Genomic DNA, 16,393 nt, shown 5'->3' on the forward strand with positions numbered 1-16,393 from the left:
CACTAATCCTCCTAAAGCCCAAGGCCCCCTGCAGAGACACACATACCTTGGGTCACTGTCTATGACCTACTTCCCTCCCAGGGCCCCACACAAACTAGCCAGCACTGATCTCAAACACTCAGCTCCCAGCTGTTTAACTGTCTCATAGCTAAAACAGAATCAGTCTTATCAGATCTATAGAACTGGAACAAACCAGAGGAGGGATGGGATTTCTAAGAATCTCCCACCACCCCCACCACCCCCACCCAGGGTCACCTCTATCCTCTGTCAGCATGCCACATGAGCATCAATAATTCACCAAGCGCTGCAGGGTGCCTTTGTGTCTCCACTGTTCTCACTGAGTTATCTGTGACAGGAACTGGCTGTTCATCTCGCCGCAGTGGCTGGGCCTTGTTTGACAGCCACGTTAAGCCGAGTCAAATCCATGTCAACAGATGCAAAGCAGGGGGCATGGGGAATCATAGTAATGATGCGGCAGCAACGTCCTTCACGGGTGCTCAAATCAAACCCAACCTCTAGTTTGTGTTCCCTTCTACAGTTTACTTTGACCCTAGGCCAATCCCATACTCCTCCTTTATTTGTTTTGTTTACTTTACATCTCGTCCAAACAACAAATTCCAGTCTGAGAAATGGTTTACAATACAGTGTATTTATGAAAACAATATACATTTCAAAGCAAACGCACACTTTGTAAGTTGTGCATATGATTGGTCTTAGAAGATTCTTGCTGCGTTGCTTTCATGTTCTGCACAGCCAGTGAAGCAGGAGTCCAACATGTGCAATGCAGACTTCAAAGCCCTGGTCATCGACTCAGCATTCACAGTCTCATTCAGTCGTGTTTGGATTTCACTGCCGCTTTGAGCTTTGTGTAGAGATAATCAAAATTCTGTAAGAGAGAACAGAGGGGTGGTGTGAGAAAAGAAACCCGATATGTCAAGCGTTGACGACCTATCTGTTGAACGTATGAGATGAGATACAAGGTGCTGTGCAATACAGTATGAATGGACAGTATAAAAGGGTGTATTAACGAACCTGGATGGTATAGTAGACGATCCCCAAATAAGCAGCAATGCAGCCGCCGAGGAAGAGATCAAAGGCTGCAGGCTTCACTCTGGAATAAAAAGTGTGTCAGTGTCCTAGTGTCTTATTAAAATGTCATACAAAATGCATACGAGTTCAGATATTTACCTGTACATCACTATTGGTTGGTTCATTTGGTCAAAAAAGGTAATATCAGGGTCCCTGTATGAAGAAATGTAGTTAATCATGGGTGATGTCTTTGCATTGGGATGACAATTCAAGGTACAGTATGTGTTTTGTCCTGCTACTACATTTGACCTCCTATCCTGTCGGTAGGCGTGTCTGTGAACTTGCTGCAGGTAACGTTTGAACTCGTGCTCCAGTGAGTTGACCAGCAGGATGTGACTGGGCTCTTTGTCCAGCAGCTGGGTGGCTCGAGGGACTGAGGTCAGGAAGGACATCAGACTGGACATACGACTGTCGTGAAAGTCCTGCGTCAACAGTTTAGACGTGGATTCACATAAAGAAAAACGTAGGAAAGGCCATCACATAAAAATAAAAGTAGCCAATGTCGAGCATGAAAAACCTAATTTTCTACACTCCCGCTAAAAATTATTATTAATTTCTATACACTGCCGCTGAAAAGTTTGGGATCGCTTGCCACAAAAGTTTGATTTGTGAGTCTGATGGCTGAGAAAACAACAGTGGAATAGGAATAGAGGAAATCAGTCATCGGTAAGAAAAACTGGAAGCTTTGCAGCAACATGTTTGCAGATTTAAAGAGGAACAAGTTCCTGTTTCAGTGTCAAGTGTACAATAATGCGGCCAATAACAAGCTGGAATACTAACAGGTGGGTTGCTTTAGCAAAGCTATTTTTAAAACCGCACACCAGAAATAGAAGGTTATTGTAGGGTGAGCACTATTGGAACTGGATCACAGAATATCATCTGGACAGACTATGGACTGACAAACCACAGTTTAAAACTCCTCAATACAACCACTGAGTAGACTGCAGAGGGTCCAAATAATATAAAGTACCGTTATGGGTCAATTTAAATCAAGGCTCAATTATGCTTTTCTGAACTGAAAAACAAATTCAAAATGTAGACTGAACACAAGTTTTAACAATTTATTTTTTTATTTTTTGGCGGGCCAAACTATTTCAAATGTAATTAATACATTTGGTGTCTGAATTATACTGTTTTTGCCTGAGTTAAAATAATCACTATTGAAGGAAAGAAGAAAAACATCAATATAACAGGTGACTTAAAACTTTTGAAGGATGGTGTATCTTAATAAATGGTTTTATTCAAATTCCCCCAATCATTACATGAAGGCCGGGGACTTTGAAGACACAAAACTCTGCAATGCCTATAAACTAACACCAGAGGTCAGCACTTGCCTTTGTTTATTGACCAAAATAAGCAGCCAACTTACCAATTGGCCCTTGAAAACCTGCACATCTTTTGGGGAAATCTTGTAGAAGAAAATGAATCACACATTAAAATGCTGATGAAAGATGAAACCACAGTATATGTATTCGGATACATGCATTCCATTTTCATGCATTTTAATCACCTTGTCAGAGAGATTGTACATATAACGTGCCAGTGCTTCTGCTATGATGATGCCATTTCGCTTCATTTTCCTGTAGTCCACTTGTGACCTGTGAGAAGACACAAAGGTGACTGTGATGCGTCTTTTCATATCATCTCATCTTATAGTAAACAAGGCCTTCAAGCACCAAGTCATAACAATGAACCACAGAATAAAGAACCTACATGGTGTCTAGAATGGAGCCACGGAGCTCAGATTTGGGGTCTTCCAGACGAGACAGAGTGAAGCTTGGTATCCTGCGCAGGCTGTAGCGCTCATGCTCCCACGCTACTGTGGACTCCACGAGATTGATCTTCTTGTGGACCAATCCTACCTTCACCCAGGGAAATCTGGAGGACACCACCTGGTGAAGTGATCACACATTTAAGTCCATGAAGACCGAGAAAGGCCTACTCCATATTTTAGACCTGTCAATAAAGCTTGTTACCTCCTCCAGCTGTTGAATGAAAGACTGCATGGGAGTGTCGGGTTTAGGAGGGCGGGACACGTGCATGTACAGTTCATCACTGTTGGCCAGTGTATCCAAACACAGAACAAATGCCACATTGTCATGGAGCAGGCTGGACTCTGGAGAAATAAAAGGTTTGGATGAAATAAATCAGGGCTGCTCGTTTTCAGATCTGGTGGTGCTGTAGACTACTTTCAAAAAGCCCAAAACACTTCAAGAAAAACTCACCAGCATGGTCCAGATTATCTTCAATCCATCTCTTCGTGCCAAGAAAATTGTACTTTCCTCCTCCAGTTAAGGAGAACATTAAATGATATCTTTAAAAGAGCAATCAAGCATTTAATATTATGTTGGTTACCTCTACATGATAGACGTTTTTTCAGATGATTAGCAGTAATCTACCAAAACAGATGGTGATAGTGTACGGCTCTCTTGAGAATGGGACACAGCTAGGTTTTCAGCCATGGTTTGGGGGGTTGTAACTCACGGTGGTCTGGTGCTTGGGTTACTAAAAAGCTTCTGGAAGAGACGTGCCAACTCTAGTAGGATGGTGACCCCACTGCCATTAGAGTCTGCTCCATAAGATAACCACTGTGTTACACACAAATACAAACATTAAACAAACATAGCATTATACTACAAGTGCAGAAAACTGTGTTTACATCATTTCTACGTGACTCACTGGTGCCAGCCCGTAGGAATCATAGTGGGCAGTGATGACGACAGTGGGTACATCCTCCCCTGCACCGGGAAGCACTCCCTTGAAAGAAACATCACCAGTTATACAGTGCGGAGCTGAGGACCAATCACAAGCCAAACTAATCAGGTTCGACTGGCATCTGAAGAACGTCATGCGGTCAGAGGTTGGTACCAGTCGGTTCCATACTCACCTCCAGTGTGGTGATGATGTTGTCAGTGATGCCCTTAATAGGGACATTGTTGCTCACTAAGATCTGAAAGGCTGTCGCTGTGACCATACTACGAAGCACTGCGAAAAAAGAAAACATATACAAACCTCTGAATGGAGATGTTTTAATGTTTTTCACCTCCTAAAAATGTAACGACCCTCTCGCTCCTCTCACCTCTGACGAATATAGACGAGGTCCTGGTGGCAGCAGCTTGCTTGACCTCCTCGTACATGTAAAGCAGCTGTTCGTCCTCAGGCACCACATACACAGGCATGAGGGTCTCCTTCAGCAAGGCCTCGCTCTCACTCACCATGAAGGACTGCGAGGGGAAAAGGGAACTCTTTCTAGTCGCAGATATATGAAAGATGCTCCGCGGTGGGGTGATCATAACACTTCAGCAAGCTGCTACCTAAAACCCTGGAGCACTAAGATACAATATATCATATTACAAAACTGTATCCTGTCAGAAAATAAGAATGTTTTTCTTGTTGCCTTGCAGCATGTCCTGGAGCAGAAAGGTGTTTCTGGATAACTTGTTTACCTGCACAGTGTCATGGGGGATAGCGGAGATATTTTTGGGCAGCAGGATCAGGATGGCCGCAGCACTTTGCTTTTGGGCCTCAAGGTATTTTTCTGTGGTGAAGTCCAGCACCTTCATGATGACGCAGCGGCGGGTCAGCACCGGCTCATCGGCTGAGCGCGCCTCCGCCACCACGATGGCTCCACGGCAACCTCAGAAGAAATGAACACAAATGTCAACTCGAGCCAATTTACTCAAGTACTGTACTGTATTTCTATTCTTTGTTAGTTCACACTTCTACTACACTACATTTTAGAGGATATGTTGTATTTGTACTCCACTGCTTGATCTGAAACAAGACAAGGGCCCCCCCGAGTAGACACAGCTTTTGAGGTCACAAGCCAAATAGGTTTAAATACTGGATTAAATAACTGGTAACTACAGCTGTCAAATAGATGTAGTCGAGTAAAAAGTACAATAGTTCCCTCTGAAATGTAGTAGAGTAGAATTTAAAGCAGCATTAAATGGATATACTCAAGTAAAGTACCTCACAGCTGTACTGAGCTTGAGTAAATGTACATAATCACCCTCCACCTCTGGAGTTGAGGTGTAACGCTCTGAACTCACCATGCTTCCTTTGTACCAGGTTGAACTGTTGCATCCTGTAGGCTCTGAACTCGTAGGAGGAAACAGCCGAGAGAGCAGAGCCGTGCAGACGCTGGACACAGACCAGCAGCAGCAGCAGCTCGGCAGCTACACTCAGGTCTCTCGGCAACATGATGTCACGTCCCGCCTGCGTCTTGTTATGGTCTCAATCTATGAGCGACGGCTGATGTTACGGTAAACTACATACAAGGCCTGACTATACAGAGTACCATAGACTCACTCCCACAGTTTACAATCACATATTCTACCTATAACCATGAAGTCAGTTATGTTCTAGTAGCATCATTTGAGGCATGGAAATGTCCCTCACCTGTCCCCCAGCAGTCCCGTCTCATGAGCCTTTGTACTACGTCTTACTCAACTTCAGTGCTACTCCTTTCAGCGTGGACACAAACTAGATCCTGGGATTGAAGGCGTCTTCTGTAGGTAAGCCACCATTCACCATCTGCTCCCAAGGGATCAACTCAAGGCTAATCACAAATACCCAACCCCCCCCCACCTCTCACACTCACTACTCTTCCATCTATCCATCTATCCGTCCCTCCTCCCAATCCTCTCTTTCCTGGCTGAAATGTTGCCTTCAGTCACTTCAGCAGGTAGTCCATCAATCACACATCACCAGCAGAGACTCTGTGTGGGAGCCAGGCAAAGTGTTTCATACAGTAGCTATTTGTTGCACCTCATGCAGGGACAAGCAGTTTGAAGCAGTCTGAGGAGCTGGTTGGATAAGAGCTCTTGAGAGCTGATTGAGGCTGCATGGAGGCGTCACCCCCTCTGATCAGACCGTCCATCTATTGGTGAAATATGTAAAACATTGTTTACAAATTAAAAAAAAAAAGAGGAATGGCAAAACTTGTACATTTAAAAACTTACAGAAACACATGACGCCATCACACTTCAGATATCTAATATTTATTTTTTTTGATATGTTGCACTATACACAGAACTTTGACACAGTTAAAATCTAAATGGAACCAGTTCACAATCATCATAATAAGCACCTGACAAATAAAAAAATTTAAAAAAAAAAATCTGTCTGCACATGAATTATTTCCCATTCTTGAAAAATAAATTAAAAACACACAACTGCAAATAAATAGCTAATGTTACAATGCATTAATGAAGACTCTGAACTCTGAAGAGATTAGTGAAGCTACACCCCTAGTGAGACGACGTTGGCACGCCTGCGACTGCCCGTGTGTGAATCTATCGGGATGATGTTAATGGTTGAAAACAAAGCAAAAACGCACCATAGTCAATTACAGTCAGTCCATGTAAATGTTAAGTGTACACAGCTACTGGTCAGACACACGCCTCAGCTAGTAGCACATTACCTGACCTACTCTTCTATTCAGGTATTTTTCTATGTAATACAAGTCATTTTATCATCTACACACATGGCACCTGTAGCTTGTTTTAATGCTTTTCTTTTGTAACTCAAGTGCTGCAGAGACATTGAGGCCGTATAATAATCAGGTATATCAGCGATGAGAGAAAGGCGATGCCCTCTTACAGGTAGAATTAGCCTTTTTGTTTCCTTTACAAGTAGCTTTGATTTTTCTTTATTCTCCACTTACAGTACAATTCATTGATTCAAAAAATGTCTTTTTTTTTTTCTTGACCATGCTTACTGTATGCTTGCAGATCTGGCATTCTCCCAAAAAAAAAAAAAAATTTAAAAAAAAAGGGAGAGCTCTAAGAGATGCGTGTCTATCAAGGTTTAAGTTATGTTGAATAGAAAATATTTTTCAGGTGTCGAAATGTGCATTTTGTGTTTTTGGGAACAGATTCACATGCGAGTGACTTTTATCATCTGTAGATCTAAAGAGATGCGATGTAAACATTACAAATAACCAGAATGCATTAAGTACTTCCTACTCAACATCATTGGAAAACATCCATTGGCATAAAGCATCGACAATACACAGCTGTGTCCGGTGCTACATATACAGACCCCAAATCAAATCAGGCAACTTGCTCATATTATAAGTCAGGGGGGAATATGCGCAGATGTACAACCATACAAACCCCAAAACACTTAAAACTAAAATTGTGTTTATTTTTTGAAAAAAAAAAAAAAAATCCATTTCATTTCCATCCAAGCAATATGGAATCAATTTATAGACATTCTTCAGAAACCATAACACAGGTACAGGCCACAGCTGCACAACTTTCTATGTATTTGCACATATTCTAAGCCTCTTATTGTTATTATTCGTAGTATTATTTTGTAACCACATTCACTGGTGGCGACTGCCTTTGTGCTCCTCTTACACATCCACTCATGTCGGGGCTTTCATGGACAAAAACAAAAGGACGTACGCAGCAACTCATGAGCTGTTTCTAATAACGGTTTCTCTATATTTACCGATATTACAGTGGCTGAACCTAAATACTACGAACTCGATGTTTTTAAAAGCACGCCTCACATATCGTCTCGAGGATGTGTTTAGAGGTTGACAAGAACTTGATAAATCATCTGCACAAGCTGGTCATTAGGACAGGCAACATGCAAAACTACTTGTTTTCAGCTTCTTTTAACTGTGTCTGTACAACCTCGGTGTAACAGACAAACTTGAAAAAGAAAGATCTGGAATTACTCCCATCGTGTTGTGAGTGTAAGCATTAGTGTTTCACCAGCAGCTTGATGGTTTAGAACTACTTCCTTGGACATATTCAGACACACGTATGTCATCGTCATGTCTGACACATATACACACACAGGAAGACAAAGCAGACTGGCTGAAAGAGAAATGAGAAAGAAAAAACAATGGCCACTACAAGACGTCCGATCTCTCCTTGTCCTTTGTTCGGACACTTTCAATGACACACCAGTAGAAGAAGAAGTAGACTCCATGGATGATGCACTGTCACGGTGAGGTCACAGTGTCACCCTTTCAGGTGTTTGTTCCCACTGACTTTGTTTCCACAGTGACGCACAATCCCCCACGGTCCTTGTAAACCTAAATATCCACAAGCATGAGTTGGAAGTCAAACGAAGACGAAGCAAAAGTAACACGTTTTCCTTAGAGGTAATGTTTCTGCCATCAGTCGAGTCCTCGCTGAACCAACAACGCAGAAGTAAGATGCACAGATCCTACCATAGGAGGAACGCGCACAAATACTGTACATAGTGACTCTATTCTCACCACTTGACCCATCTCCATTTCTTAACTTAGCATGTTTAACCCTTGTTTTCCCTTTGTGCCACTGCCAGTTGATAGTTTGTTCCTCCTTGCTGCCACTCTGGTGTCAGTAGTTGGCCTCAGTGTAGGTGGCAGGCAGGAAGGGTTTCTATGGGGGGGGGGGGGGGGGGGGGGAGGGTAGGAGGGGTTGCGCTATTGGATTTGACAGGCTGTGGAGGGAGCAGCCTGGCAGCACATGCAGGTGGGGTTGACCGCTTTTGGGGGGATCAGATCCAGGTCCTCGTCATCCGGGATCTCATCGAGCCGGTACCCATCCTTCAGGAGCTGGATGTTCAGGTCCTGGTTGATCTGCTGCACAAGGAAGAAGAGAGGAGACACAGTATCAGCAGAGCTTCAGGACAGTGTGGACAAATCCTTCAGCTAGGAACGGCCGCGTTAGTTAAACTAGTTCCTATGTTGATTCAAAAAAATCTCATTATAATTACATTTTCCAGAAACAGAAGGCAGAAAGATCATTGTGCAGGCAGGTCACAGGTGGCAACGGGGGAAGGCAAGAAGCTCAACAACAAAAAAGATTCTACTCTAAGCGGGAGAAATGAAAAGGAATTTGAATGAGAACTATGGAAAAGTCTTTACGGATGACTGTGACTATGAATCCTCGGAGGAGCCAGCAAAGGTGTATTTCAGACGGGTGCACATATACCTGGTGTGAGTGGAGTGAGAATGGAACTGGGTGATCAAGGTGGTGATGTTTGTGGATTCACCAAATGACGCTGTGAAACAGTATAATGCGTGTATAGATACCTGGTCCCTCAGACATCTCACCTCGGCTGAGGAGTATCCTGATGAGGAGTATCTGGACATGTCGAAGTCATCATCACTGAAAGACAGGCGACATCAGCAGTTAAGACAGACGCGTCTCAAAAAAGGTAACAGTGAGACACGATGTCTGAATGTTTAAAGTAGAAGTCTAACAATTCAATGTTGCTGGGAGACTCCGGAGAATCAGACTTTTAAAGAACGGTTAAATCGAAGCAGCAGAGGTTGAGATATCCTGACTGTTATTCACAGTGTGAGTCAATCCACAAAAAAGAAATGCTGGATCCTACGTTTCCCATGATGCAACGCTTCCTGCCTGCTAAATGCCCACGTCTTTCAAACTCTGTGGTTCCAGTTTGTGACGCAGACTTTCTGCTGTAGAATTCGATTCACTATTGGGGTTATTGAAGGTTATTTAGTCTGTACATCATCAGGGTTTTTTTATAGATTATAGATATACAATATCAGTTAACAGTGATAATCTGCTGCAGTCTCTTGATTCCTAAATTATTGGCTTTTTTTCAGTGAGGCTGAATGAACAACAAACAGGAGAATAACAACATTTAAAAAAAAAAAATAGTAATATCGGGCTAATGCACCAAACAGGCTTTTTCCTCCAAATGAATAATCTGCCTTTCAAAACTGCCTTGTAAACAACGAACAGAACGACATTGTCCAAGAGGCTCTGCACGCGAGTCTAAAATGTGGACAATAAACAAACTGGTGTCCTGTGTTGCTGCGAGTCAGAAAGCTCGTCAGAGGGCGTGTATGAAGCAATACATGATGTAAGCTCGGTGGGCTTCCAGAGTTCTCATTTCACATGAGAGTTTCCCTCGTGCAGCAGCATACGGAGGAGGGCACAAAGGGTGGGACTCATATGTGTCAAACGCAGATGCTGCTGGTACAAGGGGGGGGGGGGGGGGAGCGAGCACTCCCACTGAGCCGCTTTTCCCTGCCCAAATCCTCACCCTGCTATCCTCTAATCCCGCGCCCCGGGAGAGGCTTTGTCCCCTTTTTTTAGGATCCCTTCTGTTAAGAACTCTCTCAAGTTGCTCTATGGATTAATGCGCAATCCGGTGGCAGAGTCAGACCGACAAAAAAACCGCAAAGTTAGCAAATATCTCCCGTTCGCTCCCTTTAAGTCGGCCTGAAACGTTTGTTCTTCTAAATGTGTGAGAACATGTACTACGTGATACACATACCTGTCAGTGTCCAGTGCTACCAGGGGCTTCTCATCCGGGCTCTGGTCTAAAGAGGAGTAGCCTTTGTTTGGCACCACCAACCTGAAGATGAGCGCAGACAGAACACAGAAGACTTGAAAACACAACACAAACGTGGTGCTCTTCTTACAGGCCACGAAGAAACACAAACTGGGGCTAATCTGTAGCCTTCAGACTGTTTCTAGATTATCTTTCCCAGACCAGTCGGTAGCCTTTCTTATATTTCCACTAATCCACCAGTGGGATTAGACAGATGAGCCAGTTGTCAGTGTTGTTGGTTGCACTGGGTTAATGCTGAGCGCTCTGACTCGATTATCACCATTCACACCACAAAAAAGCTGTGTTGAGCATTTTGTTGTAACGTTAGGAAGTCTGACGGCGTCCCCAGCAGGCAAAAAAAAAAAAACATGCTTGAGATGCTAATTGCTGCAAAGTGTAACATTTGTGGTCGAGGTGGTCAACACAACAGGGAACAAGGAGGCAGTGGAAGCCGTTACCTTGTCCTGGCATTCTTCTTGGGCTGTTGATTGACAGGACTCCCCACGGTGCCATTCTTCACTGATCCCTTCCTGGCAAGGTCCCTCTGTTTCTCTGGGCAACCACAGGGTGTGAGGTCATCAGTAAATGCATCAATAAAGCTCACCTTCATGAGCGTCAGATGCCGATTTATATGATTTTGTTTGTTGCAGAAAGCAATCAAATATGTTCAGAACAAAAACAGACTTTTAGTCATATTATCTGCTGTACAACTGCTACACCGTATACAGCCTCTACAACCAGCACAAGTAACACCTTTATTAAATTGAAATACGTTTTATTATCCTTTGACAAACTGAACATTTTGTAGATATTGACTAGGGAGTTTGTTTGGAACAGAGGCCTCAGGACCAAATAAATAAGAGTGTGACGAAGGCTTTCACAGTGTTGCAATGCTGCGGAATATAATTCCACTAACAGAGAGTACTCTCTGTGAATATCTTATGGTACTGGATTCAAACTCATATTTGGGCTTACTTTGACCTTTTACGATGCCTTAACACAAATCTGCATACTTGCTGTAGCCCAGAGCAAATATTTTGTTCATGTGTTGAGTTATTTCCATTCTGCAAGGACTTTCTTTCTGCTTACTGTTAAACCTCGATTATTAAGCGGGAAGTTGTGCATTGATTTGCGATGTGTTTTCTTGTGATACCTATTTGGACTTGCAGTGGTGAGGGCTTGTAGTTCATGGTCACACTCTCTCCCTTGGTGTCAGCGTCTGCCTCTGAGGTGGAGGACGCTGCTGGGTCCTAGAAATAAAAATAAAAATGTAAAAAAATAAATAAAAAAGGCGCAGTACAGAGCATGTCAGCTTTGATACAACAACACTAAGAACTAACTTCATATGTTATCATCTCGTCATAGACGTTTGCTAATTCAGTGGCTGACAGGGACTAAACTAAACAAGTTGTTTCTGGTAATACAATTCAAATCGACTTGTGTTATACTTCCACTGGGCAGCTGAAATTGAACACAGTCCTGAGGGCACAATCAACTCCGAGAGCCACTCGCTGATTTATCACCAGGCCCACACAGCACAGAGAATCAGCTCTTTTTTAATATTTATTTTTTTACAGAACCTGCTTGTGTCCAGTACCCTGGCGATATTCCCCGAGCCTATATGTGCTACTATAGCTGCCTGGTTCTCTACATCAATAGGCTCGAGTGTTCTGGCTATGTGCTTGGCTCCGTCTCTTTTATGTGTTGAGCAGCGATGACATGGGGAGGAGGCCGTGAGAGGACAGAGGGGGTTGCTGTTGCAGCCACGGCTTCCCCAGATTGAGAGAGGGGAGCTGACAGAGCTCCACATTATGTTGGTCCTACAGTCCCCCCCTTGTAGACCTCTGAGGGTCTCCACGTGGACTACCAGACATTTGGGCTTTCAGTAACTCTGTATTCTCTCCAGAGAAACGGCTGCTATGTTTAAACTATCCCTCAAGCAGTTAAATACCTGGAGAGGAAACTTTTTATTTGATTATTTTACAGTTAAAGTTGAAAAATTCATATCGGCTCAGATCACTGCTTTATACTTACATACATTACGCTACTGTTCTTCATTAAAAACTAGAGTGTCTTTAAAGATGCAGGGGGATTGATGGGATTTCTAAATAAATAGGTCTAGACACAGATATATACTATAATAACAGTATATATCTGTACTATATGAATTTAGGCCAATTCCATGAGACCAGTAGAGCTTATTCAATCCCACAGGGCCTGATAAAACATTCATGAGTATTAAGCTGGGGACAGTGAGAATATCAATTTTCATGTAACGCATTTAAAAAACAAGCCGTCAAGAACATAAAAAAAATCCGGTAAAACAACAAAACACAAGACGCTTAGACACACGTGATGTCTAGTTAACGCACGAGCAAAACTAAAGCACAAAATGACACTATTGTCATCAGAGCAAAAGGATGATATTGTATCTGTTAAATGTTTTCTCAGCAGCCATCCAGACTAATCCATCTCTTAATGTGATTGAAGAGTAACCTCCTTCCATTTCTCTACAAGAGCAAGTGCACTGCGGCCAAATACACCTTCAATGCGTTCAGTAGTCTCAGTCTCATCTGGCGAGGGAGCATCATCCATTTAACTGGAATAATTAATGAGAGCTGCAACAGTGACGAGTATGGAGCGATGAAAGCACACAGATGAGGCATTCCCACAGTAACAAGCACAAACACGAGCTCCTTCTGTCCTGCGACAGGCCCTTCCCTTGGATCATTGAGGCTTACCCACAGGATTTATTATTTTCACTCTTGTTTTTTTTCACACTTCCCTTCCACCTCGGACAGATACTGTGATGAGGTAGGGTCATATTGTCTGTCAAGTAAATCCCTTTGAGATATTCCAGCAGAGCTGGCAGTTAATAATGAAAGGGACTCGGTACTAAGACGAACGGGACAGAATTCGCCGCCTCATCTTGAACATAAGACGAGTAAATTACTGATAGCAACTGTAGCGGGAAGCCCATAATAAACAAGATAGAGTTCATCTTAAAATAGACCAGCTTACACTATAGCACTACAGAGTTTGGCTTAAAGAAATGCTACCAGAAGGTTCACAAATTTACAAAATAACTCCTTATGTCAGTCACAGCAGTTAGCTGAAGCCAAAGCAAGATGGGCCATTTAAAACGTGTATTTATAGCCTATAGTTCCCCGACAGTAACTCACCAATGATTTGCGAGCTGGCCTGTGACAGACGGAGTGACACATTGATTTTGATGTATGTAAAAATCAAACAGGGCCACTGGCCCTGACCTTCAACATGCATTCAAATACACCTGCACTCACTCATGGTCTCACACACACACACACACACACACACACACACTCAAGAGAACATGTGTACACACACACACATATAAATGAGACGCCCTCTTAGTGTATCCGTTTCATCAGCATGTCCTCAGACTCCTTTACTGCCTCCGATGATGAAGAGCCACAAGGCCGCTGACACAGCACAGACACCGAGCCATTGGTGGGATTACACACCCCGGCCTCCCACTGGCCAATAGCAGTGTCGGCTGATAGATCAGGTGACCATTAAAACAGTTGCGTGTTATCCTTATGATAATGTCTCATAATTAGATTCAGGCGACAGTGATCACTCTCAAATGTCCTTGTGCTTAATGATGGGCCGGGTTGGGAAAAGGGTCGAGAGACCACGTTTCATTCAGAAAAATCACTTAAATTTAGTGCAGATTAAAAATAATCTACAAGTTAACATTCACAATCTAAAGCGTGAAACAGACGATAATAGACAATAACTCAGTGATTTAAATCACTCAAAATTCTATAAAAAAAAGATTCTTCCATCATAAGAAGGGCTGATTTCATGGGTGGAATATGGTCTCAAAATGCCTTTATTTTACATGGGAATATGTATTTCAGGGTCACTGTTAGCAGGGTCCTTTTAAATACATATTGCCATGTAGAAAATGTATTTTGCACAAACCCTACAGTGTGGCTTGGATCAGTTTCCAAGGGGGCTTTGCATTTATTAATGACCATTTTCCACCGATGCATTGAGCTCGTCACAAGATGGAATAAGCGCAGCACACCTGAGGGATCCAAAGAGCACCTGTATGTGATCGTTCACCACAAAAGAGCCAGCAATGCGCCTCTACTCCATTGTCTATAAAAAGCCGTTGTATTTGAGGGAAATGTATTCTCAACAAGGAGGCAGGTGCCAGGTGTATTCATGCGGTTTTTTTTAGCAATCACAATGAAGTTATTAGCATTATAATACACATCCATTTGTGCCGCAGCAAACTGTGATTCTGACACAATAAGACATGGTTTGAATGGAAAGTGTGTTTCAGAGGCTGGGACTGCCAGATAGCAGGTGTAACATTTAGGAGGCCACGGCATGATAATAAGTAATTACATGATTATTGGATTGAATTCCACAGAATTCTCACTGGATGAAACATGAGAGCAGACTAATCAAATCGTCATAAATGAGAGGCAAAAAGGAGACTTTCTGTACCAGAGAAAGTATGTCCCTCTGTGATTTCTGCTGGAGTTTAGCCTCAGGGGTAGGAGGGCTGGGGAAGCACGGGTACTATAATGAACAGTAGAACTTGGAGCTCTGCTTTTGCCTAAAACCCAAAGGCAAACACTTACAAAGTAAAAAAAAAAAAAGAAAAAAAAAAAAAAAAGGGACAGCTGTTTGAGACTGCTTTGTTTGAAGTATGCAGAATAAGGCTGGCACATGGTAATATTAAGCTCAACTCACAATGAAATGTAGGGAATAAGGGCAGTGGTTCAGTAAGTTATTGGTGGCCATTATTTATCATTTCAGATGTTGTCCGGTGTGCAGGCTGGGCCTTGCATTCAAACCTGGAGAAATAGACCCCTTGTGTGATGAACAGCACGATAGAGAACTAAGCACAGAACACATTAATGTCATGACTGGCTACTGTTTGAAGTGCATCTGTTGTAAATTGTACTGGCAGGTCTGTGTCCAATAAGAAAGCATGGAAGGAGAGACTATATCCTCTTACTATGGGCCTGCTCGGGCTAGCCATCCTGAAGGGTTGCAGTCTGCAGTATCGGTGTGGACGGAGCTCCTGTTCACGCGATCATTTGGGCTCACAGCACCTACAGCCATCCCGACCCCAAATAACACGTCACCAAAAGACGAAATGTAATTAAAAAAAACAGTGGGCTATGTCGTCTATTGATACGTAGATTTGAAACAACAACAACATGATTTTAGTCAAATGCGTGGTTTAACTACTAGGATACAGTAAAGTGAATGCTTGTCTATTGTTTAATCCTTATATGTATTATTTATGTAATCACTCTCTGGATAAAGAGAGATGACGTTATCCTTTCATCTATAGAAGATCAATCTACACCCATCCCAAAGGCTCAGTTTGTGCCAAAGCTGTACATTGCTATCGGTTAGCTCACACACGCAGATTATATGTCACACAGCTGTCAATATAAACCCACGAGCGACACTAAAATGTTGCATTCAATAGAATTATTTGCAAAAAAAAATAAAATGTTGTTTTTGTCATTGCTCTCTCACCAAAGGCTGAGTCTCTCCGTTGACTGGGGGCACTTGGAACCGGTCGATTTCTTCCATCATTTTTAACATAGAAACGGTGCAATAGTCAAAGATAAGCGGTGACTTGAGTCTCACTATCCCGGTAGATGATGCTCGGTTTGTCGGGATCCTTCGTTTTTCAGCATGGTAGCAGTTCGTTTTCCTCCATCCTGACAGAGGTGACTCGACAGCAAAACAGCAGCACCGCCCCACTTCCGGGTCTATAGAATATTAATGAGGAGTCCGACCAATCACAGAGGAGATCGCACTGAAATGCGTAGGGGAGTAATTCCGTGCATTGACGGTGAATTTTAATGTTTTACAAATAAAAACATTTGTAGTAATCTATATTGATATAATACTGTTTTTTGATTACCTTAACGTACCGATATGTTTGTGGCATTGCACATGTGTGTTTCAT

General features: G+C 42.8%; 2 protein-coding genes across 5 annotated transcripts; both read right to left on the reverse strand.

The window, feature by feature from the left end:
- Positions 1-640: 640 nt before the first annotated feature.
- LOC142954640 (BOS complex subunit ncln) lies at positions 641-5,938 on the reverse strand. Its single transcript, XM_076095773.1, has 15 exons — positions 5,142-5,938; positions 4,536-4,726; positions 4,169-4,313; positions 3,977-4,074; positions 3,769-3,846; positions 3,574-3,677; positions 3,315-3,403; positions 3,066-3,205; positions 2,803-2,981; positions 2,600-2,687; positions 2,459-2,497; positions 1,339-1,511; positions 1,189-1,242; positions 1,033-1,111; positions 641-886 (listed from the first exon to the last, which is right to left on the reverse strand). The coding sequence occupies exons 1-15, from the start codon at positions 5,290-5,292 to the stop codon at positions 830-832; spliced, it is 1,665 nt and encodes a 554-aa protein (XP_075951888.1). The 5' UTR covers positions 5,293-5,938; the 3' UTR covers positions 641-829.
- A 138-nt stretch (positions 5,939-6,076) lies between these two features.
- fam219aa (family with sequence similarity 219 member Aa) lies at positions 6,077-16,191 on the reverse strand. Of its 4 annotated transcripts, none has more exons than XM_076095777.1 (7): positions 15,955-16,190; positions 11,985-11,987; positions 11,558-11,654; positions 10,863-10,956; positions 10,348-10,428; positions 9,152-9,206; positions 6,077-8,677 (listed from the first exon to the last, which is right to left on the reverse strand). In XM_076095777.1, exons 1-7 carry the CDS (start codon positions 16,021-16,023, stop codon positions 8,519-8,521), a joined length of 558 nt encoding a protein of 185 aa, XP_075951892.1. In that variant the 5' UTR covers positions 16,024-16,190; the 3' UTR covers positions 6,077-8,518. The 4 variants fall into 4 exon arrangements, with proteins under 4 accessions (XP_075951892.1, XP_075951889.1, XP_075951890.1 ...); XM_076095774.1 differs by lacking the exon at positions 11,985-11,987 and adding an exon at positions 15,422-15,518 and having other exon boundaries at positions 9,131-9,206; positions 15,955-16,189; XM_076095775.1 differs by lacking the exon at positions 11,985-11,987 and adding an exon at positions 15,422-15,518 and having other exon boundaries at positions 15,955-16,188.
- Positions 16,192-16,393: the final 202 nt, after the last annotated feature.

This window comes from Anarhichas minor, unplaced genomic scaffold (genome assembly GCF_050575085.1).
Source record: "Anarhichas minor isolate MPS153535 unplaced genomic scaffold, ASM5057508v1 ptg000021l, whole genome shotgun sequence".
NCBI classification, from domain to species: Eukaryota; Metazoa; Chordata; class Actinopteri; order Perciformes; family Anarhichadidae; genus Anarhichas; species Anarhichas minor.

Bases quoted from the DNA above. Each gene is read 5' to 3' on its own strand.
- LOC142954640 (XM_076095773.1), bottom strand. From the start codon at position 5,292: ATGTTGCCGAGAGACCTGAGTGTAGCTGCCGAGCTGCTGCTGCTGCTG. The intron at 3,404-3,573 runs GTGAGTTACAAC...GCTCTTTTAAAG, and splicing joins AACCCAAGCACCAGACCACC to ATATCATTTAATGTTCTCCT. The intron at 1,243-1,338 runs GTCAAATGTAGT...TTCTTCATACAG, and splicing joins GCCTACCGACAGGATAGGAG to GGACCCTGATATTACCTTTT.
- fam219aa (XM_076095776.1), bottom strand. From the start codon at position 16,023: ATGTTAAAAATGATGGAAGAAATCGACCGGTTCCAAGTGCCCCCAGTC. The intron at 10,429-10,862 runs GTAACGGCTTCC...GCTCATCTTCAG, and splicing joins AAGAAGAATGCCAGGACAAG to GTTGGTGGTGCCAAACAAAG. The intron at 8,678-9,130 runs GTATCTATACAC...TTCCTTGTGCAG, and splicing joins TGAGATGTCTGAGGGACCAG to CAGATCAACCAGGACCTGAA.